Source organism: Phoxinus phoxinus (assembly GCF_949152265.1).
Source record: "Phoxinus phoxinus genome assembly, chromosome: 7".
Taxonomy (NCBI): domain Eukaryota; kingdom Metazoa; phylum Chordata; class Actinopteri; order Cypriniformes; family Leuciscidae; genus Phoxinus; species Phoxinus phoxinus.
The window spans coordinates 1,551,435-1,564,524 of record NC_136882.1 but is presented as its reverse complement, the minus strand read 5'-3'; the positions used below and the strand labels follow the sequence as shown (position 1 = coordinate 1,564,524).

The 13,090-nt window shown below is 41.7% G+C and overlaps 1 protein-coding gene across 1 annotated transcript in view; it reads left to right on the top strand.

The window, feature by feature from the left end:
• Positions 1-2,306: 2,306 nt before the first annotated feature.
• plbd2 (phospholipase B domain containing 2) overlaps positions 2,307-13,090 on the top strand; it is a 40,340-nt gene continuing 29,556 nt past the window's right edge. Inside the window, exons 1-3 of the mRNA XM_079619443.1 lie at positions 2,307-2,603; positions 11,405-11,498; positions 12,109-12,267. Of these exons, the coding sequence (XP_079475569.1) occupies positions 2,428-2,603; positions 11,405-11,498; positions 12,109-12,267 (429 nt within the window). The 5' untranslated portion in view covers positions 2,307-2,427. The remainder of the gene's footprint in view (positions 2,604-11,404; positions 11,499-12,108; positions 12,268-13,090) is intronic.

Here is a 13,090-nt window from a genome sequence, read left to right as displayed (position 1 = left end):
TGGAACTACACACACACACACACACACACTACTTGGGGAAAGACATACAAAATGAGCTTCTGAATCTGATGAGTAGTCAACTGACCAAATAAATTGTTGCAAAAATCCACACTGCAAAGTACTTTTCTATCATCCTTGATGGTCCACCAGACATCAGCCACCTGGAGCAGATCTTCATTCTACACACTGTGGAACTACAGCCAGAGCCAGAAATACAATCATACTTTCTGGATTCTTGGTTGAGGAAGAGACAACTGGCAAGAATCTGTCTTGGGTAATCATAAACAGGCTGAAGGACCTTCAGATGGACTTCATGGATTGTCGAGGTCAGTCATATGACAATGGTTCGAATATGAAGGGCAAGAAGCAAGGTGTACAAGCGAGGCTGCTTGAAAAGAACCCAAGAGCCCTGTTTGTCCCAGGCGGGGCGGACACGTCAAATCTGGTTCTGGCAGATGCTGCAAGAGCTTCAGAGGATGCCGTTGGAGTCAGAAACTGTTCAGCTTTTTTTCAGGATCCACTCAGAGATGCTCTATTGTGAAAAAATATGTGGACCTCACTCTTAAACCATGGAGTGACACAAGGTGGGAGAGCAGATTGGTTCCAGGTTGCCCAAATCAGGGAAGCACGAGTAGAAGTACGGCAGAGTTTGTCTGACCCCGTTTCTCAAGTGGAGGTCCAGCTCTTGCTGAAGATGTGGGGTCTTATCGCTCTTTGATTTGTTCTGTTCTGACACTTGTCAACCAGGTCAATAAGCTTTTCCAGTCATCCACTATACAACTGGACGTTGCTTCAAACCTGATTACGTCCACCGAAGCAGCGCTCTCACAGTATAGGGCCTCTGGCTTTGCTGGAGCACAAGCGACTGCAGAGGATCTGTGTGAAGACATGAACCCAGAGGCGTTTCTCAAGCAGAAGAGAAGAGACTGCGCAACGCCAGCTCTCTATGAGGCAGCTGATGAGCCTCTGACCGACGCACTGCGGAACCTGGACGGGACATGTTTCAACACAGCTGTGGATGTGAGGAGAGATTTCAGGCCATGGAAAATGTTAGGGACACTTTTGGCATCCTTTTGAATTTTAATGATGTTCCAACCATGTAATCAAGAGGAACAGTGAAGAAACACTGACATTGAGAAGGCACTCAGCGAGGAAGGACATGCGGATATCTCTGGAATTGACATGGCAGAAGAGATCCTCAACCTTCCAGCATTACCATCAAGAAACACAGCCCTGGAGCTTCTGACATGTCCTCACCGGAAGCAACTGCAGGAGATATCTCCAGACCTCTGGGTTGCTCAGAGCTGAGTTACTGCCAGTAACCGTAGTTTCTCAAAACTGAAGCTTGTAAAAGATTACCTGCGCTCCACAATGCCTCAGGAACGGCTTAGTGGACTTGCTTTAATCAGCATTGACAGAGATTAAGTTTTCTTAATTGAGTTTGAGATGCACAGCAGATTTCTTATGAAGTAGTTATTGATGAGTTTGCTTTAAACAGAGCAGAAGAGTGCCTCTGCATATATACTGCAGACTAGGGCCTCCAAATGTCTAAAAACCGGCCCTGCGTGTAATATACACACATTTATGTTTCTCTCGAGTAGTTTAATATAACTTTACAACTTAATAGTAAAGGGTAACACAAACCTTAATCTGCTGGTAAAGGGTAATACATATTTATGCATTACAAATCATTTGAATAATAAGTTACTGTATATTAATAAGTGAAGAGTAACACAAATCTTAATCTGCTGGTAAAGGGTATTATTATTCAAATAATTTGTAATGCAGAAATATGTATTTACTTCATAATAATCCAGTGTGATTTGCTGGTTATAAAAGTTTCCTTATGTCACATTTTATTTGCAGTCTATAAATAAGAAATGTAGGCTCATTTATTGAAGTCTGTTTTCATTTTATTATTTTATATAACTTACTATTGATTTATACAGCGTCTAATGTGTACATTATTATGCAGTTTATAGTAGATCTAGGCCACTAGGGGTGAGCAGTGCATGCAAATCACTATCTCGGACCGCAATGATCAGTGGTCATCCATGAGCACACAGTAAACATGCTGACTCTTCCAGTATCACTCCGTAAAGCTTTTCATTTTGCAGAGCAGTGTTATCGTTCCTGCAATTTGGGAAACAAATAAGAAGAAAGATGACATAATATCACTCATTTTTAATTAATCTTAATTCATTTGAATAAATCTAAAGATTATACAAATGAATTTTAGCCATGTAGCTCCTGCTGGCTTCCTAAAAGCTTTTGTCAACCAAAAAGCAAACGAGCGCGGATTGTTTGTAGACAACAAGAATCACGTGACCGCGCGCTCCCGTCCTGTTGGCTGTAACACAGTTGATATAGTTTACCAAACACCATTAAACCTCAGAAGAAAAGGAGAAGAGTGTTTCTGGATGTTCAATGGCGTGTCATCGCTTGTTTGTGTGTGTAATCTGTGTTTTAAACGTGACAGTGTCATGGGCTCAAATCTACTCTGCGCTATATGATGAGAAAACATCCAATCTGTTCCTGAAAGAGGGACTTCAGCCGGACTCTGTGGCCGTCGCCAACTTCAGCAACGACATCAACAGCACTGGGTGAGAATACCTTCATAAACACATCAATAACACTGAGAATACCTTCATAAACACATCAATAACACTGAGAATACCTTCATAAACACACCAACACTGAGAATACCTTCATAAACACAATAACACTGAGAATACCTTCATAAACACAATAACACTGAGAATACCTTCATAAACACAATAACACTGAGAATACCTTCATAAACACATCAACAGCACTGGGTGAGAATACCTTCATAAACACAATAACACTGGATAATAATACATTCATAAACACATCAACACTGAGAATACCTTCATAAACACAATAACACTGAGAATACCTTCATAAACACAATAACACTGAGAATACCTTCATAAACACAATAACACTGAGAATACCTTCATAAACACATCAACACTGAGAATACCTTCATAAACACAATAACACTGAGAATACCTTCATAAACACAATAACACTGAGAATACCTTCATAAACACAATAACACTGAGAATACCTTCATAAACACAATAACACTGAGAATACCTTCATAAACACATCAACACTGAGAATACCTTCATAAACACAATAACACTGAGAATACCTTCATAAACACATCAACACTGAGAATACATTCATAAACACATCAACAACACTGGGTGAGAATACCTTCACAAACACAATAACACTGGATAATAATACATTCACAAACACATCAACATGAGAATACCTTCATAAACACATCAACAGCACTGGGTGAGAATACCTTCATAAACACAATAACACTGGATAATAATACATTCATAAACACATCAACAACACTGGGTGAGAATACATTCATAAACACATCAACAACACTGGGTGAGAATACCTTCATAAACACAATAACACTGGATAATAATACATTCATAAACACATCAACAACACTGGGTGAGAATACATTCATAAACACATCAACAACACTGGATGATAATACCTTCATAAACACATCAACACTGGGTAAGTCATGAATATGTAGGCTATATGAGGTAATTTGCGAATGTGATTCAGGATTACTGCAGTACAGTTGTTTTTATTTTGGAGTAATGCGAGTATATAAACTTTAAAGGAATATCAAAATCCATATCTCATATTATTATTCGTTGATAAAGTGTTGTTTTAAACATCTATCAGATCAGATCTTGGATGTCGCATTTCTTGTAACGTTACTTAATTTTCAATGAATGTGTGTGTAGTGTATTGATCTACAGATGTCAAACCTCATCTAATAGGATCACAATCGCAAATGTCACATGCTTTCTGTCTCCTGATTTTTTTTTTAACTACCCACACAACTTTGAGGAAGTTAAGAAATTTATAATTCCTATATGCAAATGAACAGCGACTTTCTGGAGTGAGAGCCAATAGGAGTGCAGATCTGACAGCCAATAGGAGTGCAGATCATCACAGATCGATCGTTTAAAGGGTAACTAAACCCTGAAACTGCTTTTTTTAGTTAATGATCTGTAAGACTGGGGCTTCATTTCATTTCATTTTTATTTAATTTATGGCACAAATAAACAACAGAAGTCGACCACTGTACTTTACAAGGTAAAAGTCCAGGAAACATGTAATATAAGGAGCAAAATAAACCATTAACACATAATGTAATAAAACCATAATTGAGATTTAGTGAAATGCCCGGTCCAAAAGATAAAACTTAAACATTAAACTCCTGTAAAGAGGACAGGGATCTCGAGGATAAGGGGATATAGGGCCGACCACTGCGAAAGCACGATCCCCTCTCGACTCACATCGGGAATGTGGCTGGGGCAGATCATAACTGCTAGTGGACCGTAGACATGTCTGTAGCACGTTCAAAGGTCAAAGTTCAGATAGGTCAGATGGTGCAAGACCATTTAGGGATTTGAAAACAAACAACAACATTTTAAAATCAATTGTATGACGCACCGGCAACCAGTCAAGAGACAAGAGTAATATGTTCATGTTTGCGAACCCCAGTTAGGAATCTGGCTGCAGCGTTCTGAACCATTTGAAGCCTTGTAATGGACAACTGGGATATTCCTGCATATAAAGAATTACAGTAACGCAGGCGGGATAGAACAAAAGCCTGTGTGAAGCATGACGGTTCCAGAAAACAACTCCACTGACCTGGAGAAACCCAGTCTACAGACAGCGGCGCCGCGCGTTAGTCATATGCTATTTTAAGGGCGCGTGCTTGGCCATTATGTAGCGTGTGAACAACACACACACTTTGATTCTCTAATATAAACAGACGCAGCAGTTTTCATTTTTGCAAATCATACATTATTACAAGGAAAAATATTAACACACGAGGGGAATCATTGTTGTGTCCGTGAAGATGTGAAAAAATAGGCATAAATCTAGATTACACATTTACCCAAATTATTATACGCCTGTTTAACCGAAGCTAATGTGTGTGTGTTTCTCCATCATCATCCCCAATGTCACTTCTCTGTGTTTTACGGCCCTGACGAGAGCGTCGTCTCCTCGGCTGTGAACTGCTCCTGGCGTGCGCCGGCAAACCCGCCGTTATAATAGCAATCCGCCGTTATAATAGCAATCCGCCGTTATAATAGCAATCTGCCGTTATAATAGCAATCCGCCGTTATAATAGCGATCCGCCGTTATAATAGCGATCCGCCGTTATAATAGCGATCCGCCGTTATAATAGCAATCCGCCGTTATAATAGCAATCCGCCGTGGAACAAGCGCGCCGGCTCTTAAAGGGAATGTGAGAGGACTCTCTGATTGGTTTATTTCACGTTACGCCCAAACCACACCTATGAGTAATGAAGCGACTTTAGACTAACACATTTTAGATTTGCGTCGGCGCAAGAGTCGTTTATCCCGCCGGTATAATAGCAACAGCGCCGGGATCCGCCCACAAAGCTACTTCCGTTTCACGTTTGATACTTGCATCTCGGATCGTTACAAGAGACGCAAGTATAGGGCCTTTAAGTGATAATAATAAGCTACAGGTGAAAATAGCTTGATTTCTAAATAGTTTATCCTAGCCTAGAAATCTGGACGCACCCTAGCGGCAGCAAATGTTATTTAGCAGCCAGTTACGTCTAGCAACTCTCCGTTGGCTTGTGAGCTGGAAAAAACAAACTCTAGTCAGGCCAATCACATCGTGTATAGAGTCAGTGGGCGGGCTTAACATAATGACGGCAGAGTTGGGACGGTTCGGTGTGAATTCGATTCTACTTGAAAATGTATGGCGGCTGCTGCTGGCGAACAGCGGTCTTTCGAATTTGCTTTGGAAGACTTGGAGTTAAGCTTTTCTTTGAGAAAAGAACAAAGAACGGCACTGAAGTCATTCTTAAAAAAGGAAAATGTGTTCGGAGTTTTGCCGACCGGATACGGCAAAAGTTTAATCTATCAACTAGCTCCGCTGGTGGGAAAACGCATGCATAGTGGCTCTGGCTACGTCACCTCCTTCACTGCTCTGGTTGGTTGTAGCGCTATTGCGTGCAGAGGGAATTTATAACAAGTATATATACATTGCAGTATAACAAGATTCAAGATGGTGGTGCGATAGCAGTTCGAGTGTGTGTCGGTGTTTGTGAGTCTATGTTCTCAAGTTCTCATTTCAAGTTTTAAGCAGCTTTTAAAAGTTTTTCTGGAGAGTTGGCGAACTGTGGGGTTTTTTTTATTTATTTTTTATTGAAGCCTATCATTGGCAAGCTTCACGGAGCGATTTCACCAGCTGAACGAACGGCCGGGGCGTCGGTGTTCGGCGCGCGCTGTTTGAGTCAGCCGGGTTCCTGTAAACAACTCCGCTGATTCTTTCATTCACTGCCCGCATTTGGTTGTCCCTGGCGTGAGATCGGATTAAGAGTTGGTGGCCCATCGTTGGATTGATTCTTCACCAGTGCCTGCGGTTCGTTGTCTCTGGTGGTACGATCCGCATAGAGTTGGTGGCCCATCGTTGGATTCTGAGCTCGGGATCCTACCGGAGCGATTGACGTTACGCCCTCTGCTCCAAGACTGGCCGTGCAATAGCCTAATTTCGACTTCGGACGAGTGGTGCTGGTGGCCTCGGCGGATCTGAATCTCAGGTGACTGCTGACGCTGGTCGTGACATTATTTAATTTCAACAATGACATTCAAATTCACGTTTGTGCTGACTTTATTTGCTTGGCTCGCGAGTATGTCGCTGTCATGTCAGTACTGTTGCATACATTGCTCATCTTCTTTGGAAGTCTATGATCTTCCATCAAGTGGGCAATTTGCGAGTAACTTTACAACAGATCGTCTTCTCAACGTATTAATAATTGTTCATATAAGGACTGTTTTTCCTCATGCCTTGCTGGTGTTTGAAACAGTTATTTCTCACGGCAGCCCAAGGATTTCCTTTCATCATAAATCTTCTATTAATGTAAAAAAATCCCTCTCACGAACATTGATTTTATTGCTTTTATTTGTCTCTGGCAATGTCAATGTAAACCCGGGCCCTCTGTATAATTCAGTAAATTTACATCATCTCTCAACACCTACTGAATTTGCTAATAGACATGGAATTGGGTTTCTACACATCAATGCTAGAAGTTTACTACCCAAACTAGATTTATTGAAAACGTGGTTTATGTCTGCCAATCCAGATATCGTTGTGATTTCTGAAACTTGGCTTAAATCTTCTGTCCCTGATGAGGTCATTTTTGTCGATGGGTATAATGTTTATAGATCAGATAGGAAAGGGCGAGCAGGTGGTGTAGCAATTTATGTATCGCAAAAATTTCCTGTGTCTGTTTTACTTTCTCAGTCAATTCCAAGACAGTTTGAACTTCTTGCTCTAGATATTAGGGTTGCAAATACTCCATTTACTGTTATTGGGTGCTACAGGCCCCCCTCTGCTGTTAATGAGACATTGTCGACTTTAACTGAAGTTTTGTCCAAGTTAAATAATTCAGAAATTGTTTTGTTTGGTGATTTAAACTGGGATTGGCTTAGTGACAAATCGGATAATTTTAAGATGGCCTGTAATTCTCTAAACTTAATACAACTCATTGACAGTCCCACCAGACTGAATCCATCTAAGCTTAATAGTGACACCCTGCTAGATGTCATTCTTACCAATAGGGCTCATAAGTATACAGCAATAGGTGTGTTTGCAAATGACCTGAGCGATCATTGTGCAATAGGTTGTGTGAGAAATACTAAATTACCTAAATTTAATGGTCTAACTGTTTTAAGACGCTATTTTAAACACTTCTCGGAGCAGGCCTTTTTAATTGACTTGGCAAGTCTAAACTGGGAGCGTGTTGCACTAATCCCTACCGTAGATGAAGCTGTTGCTTTTTTTCAACAGCATTTTCTACTAATTGCGGACAAACACGCTCCTTTTAAAAGGCGTAGAATTAAAAATAGGGAAAACACCTGGTTTTCTCAAGAGCTAGCCCAACTAATTAATTTAAGAAATAAACAGTGGTCTCTCGCAAGGAGGACCAATAGTAATGCAGACTGGCAACGTTTTAGATTTTTAAGAAATAAGTGTACCACAGCCATTCGGAATTCCAAATCAGACTATTATCTTACTTTAACAAACAATAATTTTAACAATCCATCTAAATTCTGGAAAACAATTAAAGTATTGCAGAACAAAAAGGATTCACCCCAGCAAGTGCGTCTTGGAAATATGACCATTACAGATAAGGGTGACATATTAAATGCCCTTAATGTTCATTTTGAGAATGCAGGTCATGTATTTGAACAGCAGGTTCCATTAAATTCGGCTGTTTCTTCTACAGGTTTTTTGCTACCCAGTATATCCTCTACCCCTGCCTTCTTATTTGATTTTAAAGCCATACAGGTTCAAGATGTTATGCAAGCGTTGAATTCTATAGACCCTAAAAAAGCGCCGGGACCTGATGGTCTGGATCCATTCCTGTTAAAGGTGGCTGCTTCGGTTATAGCTGAGCCTATTGCTCATATTTTTAACTTATCTTTAAGCTCTAAACAGGTTCCTGCTATCTGGAAGCAAGCATATATCACTCCCCTATTCAAAGCTGGTGATCGCTATGACATGAACAATTTTAGACCAATTTCAAATCTCCCTGTTCTCTCAAAAATGTTGGAATCTTTAGTTGCAAATCAAATTAAATCATATTTGCATTCGCATAACATTATAAATGAAATGCAATCCGGGTTCCGGTCGGGACACAGCACAATATCTGCCACCTTAAAGGTCATGGATGATTTTAAGGAAGCTATGGACAGGAAACTTACCAGTGTTTCTCTGTTTATAGACCTCACAAAGGCGTTTGATACTGTGGACCATCCTTTATTGCTTAATACTCTGCTGAGAGCTGGTATTGGATGTAATGTGGTCAATTGGTTTGATAGTTACCTGACCAATCGTTCTCAAATGGTTAAATATGGCAATGATATGTCCAATCCAGTCCTTGTAACTAAGGGCGTTCCGCAGGGTTCAGTTCTGGGACCCTTGCTCTTCTTAGTTTATATTAATAACATTTGTGATAATTTTAAATTTTGTAAGTATCACCTGTATGCAGATGATACAGTTGTGTACTCCTGTGCCCCTACAGCTGAGGAGGCTTTCTCAAATGTTCAGGCAGATTTTAATACCCTTCAACATGCTCTTTTAGATCTGAAGCTGCTGTTAAACCCACATAAAACTAAAGTTATGGTTTTCTCTACTGGTCGAAAAAAGCAACCATCTTTCTCCATCACATCACTGGATGGAGTCTGCATTCAATCTGTAGATAATTACAAATATCTCGGATTTTGGATGGATAAAAACTTAAACTTTAAATATCATGTTGATTATCTTATAAAGAAATTAAAATTTACAGTGGGTTTTCTGTATAGGTTAAAGTCCTGTTTTTCATTGGCTTCAAGAAAACGCTTAGTTGTTAGCCTTTTTTTGTCGCAGCTTGATTATGGGGATACTATTTATAGATTTGCCTCTCTGTCCACCTTGTCTAAACTTGACCCCCTTTATCACTCTGTTCTCAGATATGTCACTAATTCCAATTATGGGACACACCATTGCACACTCTACAGTTTGGTAGGATGGTCATCTTTGCATTTGCGTAGGCTTGAACATTGGTTTATTTTAATTTATAAGATTATTTTAGGAAAACTTCCCATTTATTTAAATAGGAAATTTGTATCTTTGCAACATGTTCACAATCTCAGGTCTAATTGGTTACAGTTTAAAGTGCCGTCTATTAGAACAGAAGCTGGTAAGTTAAGCCTGTTCTATTATGGCCCCTGGTCCTGGAATGATGTACAGACTAAGCTCCAACTACAAACCCTCATCTCTTTAAATGTTTTTAAATGGAAAATTAGGAATTTAATTACTACTAAGTGCAGTTGCTTTGCAAATAATACTGTCACCTAATTATTTTTAAACATGATATATAAATGTTGTTTCTGTGAATAATACCATGTAGGGTGTTGGGTAATACTTATATGTTTGTGCTGCTGTGCTGAACTTTACATGCTGCTTAATATCTCGCTACTGAGACTTGCTTTGTGGTGTTTTAGTTGTATTTATTAATGATGCTGTTATTGGTTGTTAGCAGTGTTTTTATTTTTATTTTTTGTCTAGTTCGGCTATCTGACCCTGTCTTGACTAGGTCTCACTTGTAAAAGAGGTTTGTAACCTCAATGTGACTTTCCTAGTTAAATAAAGGTTAAGAAGAATTTGAAAGACAGCCGTTTATCCCGCCCCTCGGACTGAGCCCGGCCAATGGTGTGTTTCCAGACACAACATCTCAATGTGGGTCTGGCTTGTCCGGCTACCGTATTTTCCGGACTATAAGTCGCACTTTTTTTCATAGTTTGGCTGGTCCTGCGACTTATAGTCAGGTGCGACTTATATATCAAAATTAACTCATACTGAGTGAGATGAACCAAGAGAAAACATTACCGTCTGCAGCCGCGAGAGGGCGCTCTAGTTAGCGGAGTTGTTCAGAAGCGACACCGAGGAAGAACTCAATGGATTCAGTGTTGTGGAATGAGATCGGGAGCTGGTGAACAGGTAACTTGTTGGACTCGCTGGCTAATGTTAGTTTAGCCCAGCGGTTCTCAAAGTGTGGGGCGCCCCACTGGTGGGGAATAGAGACGTGACAGGTGGGGTGCGCCAAACGGGAGGAAATTTTTCTTTTTATACCTTTATATCTTTATCCAGGCATCCCAACTGTCCCGGAAGTTCCCGGGAGTCTCCCGTATATTGATAGCGGCTCCTTGACGCCCGCAAATGAGATCCAATCTCCCGGAATCTGGAGCAAGGCCGCGCACTAGACTAGAGAGTGACTTAAATAAATAAAGATAAAAATAATAATAATAATTCAGCACGCGTTAGTAGCTGATAACACCAAATCAGTTAAAGAATAAAAATTGCACCACGGAAGATCTCAATAAATTGCCTGTTTTTGCACTTCCTGCTTTTCCCTGCTTGAGAATGTCTGTCCAATGAATGGATGACTTTAGCGCACATGTGGTTTTGTTTACAAATTTTGGTTCACTTGCAAAAAGGGCAGTGTGAAAGCGAACCACACCAAACCAAAAAAAACAACAACATTGTATTTGGTCCGGACCAAAGCAAGTGAACTAGCAGATTTTCCTGGTGTGAATACATCCTTAGTTAAAATTGCAGAACCAGTCTTTGGTTCATTTGGTCCAAAATAGCGGAAACTAAACATGCGTGACATGAAGAATTGCATAGATGACAGTAAAACGGCTTTGTATTGATGTGTGTGTGTGTGTGTGTGTGTGTGTGTGTGTGTGTGTGTGTGTGTGTGTGTGTGTGCGTGTGTGTGTGTGTGTGTGTCAGGTGGGCGTATCTGGAGGTCAGCACCAGTGCTGTCTATAATGACTCTCTGCAGGCGTATGCGGCGGGACTCGTGGAGGCTTCCGTCACCTCACAGGTACACGTCTAATCCATAGCATCCATAATGAAAATAATCAACAAACAACTGGTCAAAGACAACATAGACAACACATGTGAAGTTAATAACCACTTATGTTTGCTTTGCTAAATAAATATTTGTTGCATACCATGCACTGATTGTTTTTATAGAATTAATGATAAATATAAAATCGAATTCGCCTGGCCACTGTTTTTATTCTCTAGCTGATCCACACCCCATCAAGTATGTATGTCGTCCTGATTTGTGTAGTTGTGCACTATTCTAAGCCATTGTTAGTATAAATAGTGTGAAAAAAATCCCCAAAAGTGCACTTCAGATGCCCAGATGATGCAGTTAATTAACTGTAGTGTGGAATGTTGGACACTTCCGATGATGAATGGGTAGACGGTTGAGTGTATAGTTTGTCATTTAGGACACAACTTGTCTGTCATTACCACTAACTGTAACTTATAAGGGTGCTCAAAAACTCAAAAAGGGTGCATAAAACTGTGTTTCTCTACATGTGTGACATCACAAGAGAGATCAGAAACACGACGTGCACTTCATGGCAAACAGCAGAGTCCATGAGTGTAAGTGACCTAAAGTCTTCATCTTCTGTCTGCCACAGCTGATCTACCAGCACTGGATGAACACACTGATGGGTTACTGTGAGCCGTCCGCTCGTGACGTCAGCTACTGTCAGCGGCTCAAAGAATACATCATCTCTAACCTGCAGTGGCTCAATCAGCAGATGGACACGCATGCGGACTCGCCGTACTGGCATCAGGTGCGTGAAGAGACAATGAGGGGCAGAGACAATGAGGGGCAGAGACACTGAGGGGCAGAGACAATGAGGGGCAGAGACACTGAGAGGCAGAGACACTGAGCGGCAGAAACACTGAGGGGCAGAGACACTGAGGGGCAGAGACACTGAGGGGCAGAGACACTGAGGGGCAGAGACACTGAGCGGCAGAGACACTGAGCGGCAGAGACACTGAGAGGCAGAGACACTGAGGGGCAGAGACACTGAGCGGCAGAGACACTGAGGGGCAGAAACACTGAGCGGCAGAGACAATGAGGGGCAGAGACACTGAGCGGCAGAGACACTGAGGGGCAGAAACACTGAGCGGCAGAGACAATGAGGGGCAGAGACACTGAGGGGCAGAGACACTGAGGGGCAGAGACACTGAGGGGCAGAGACACTGAGGGGCAGAGACACTGAGCGGCAGAGACACTGAGCGGCAGAGACACTGAGAGGCAGAGACACTGAGCGGCAGAGACACTGAGGGGCAGAAACACTGAGCGGCAGAGACACTGAGGGGCAGAAACACTGAGGGGCAGAGACACTGAGGGGCAGAAACACTGAGCGGCAGAGACACTGAGGGGCAGAGACACTGAGGGGCAGAAACACTGAGCGGCAGAGACACTGAGGGGCAGAAACACTGAGCGGCAGAGACACTGAGGGGCAGAGACACTGAGCGGCAGAGACACTGAGGGGCAGACACACTGAGCGGCAGAGACACTGAGGGTCAGAGACACTGAGAGGCAGAGACACTGAGGGGCAGACACACTGAGCGGCAGAGACACTGAGAGGCAGAGACACTGAGGGG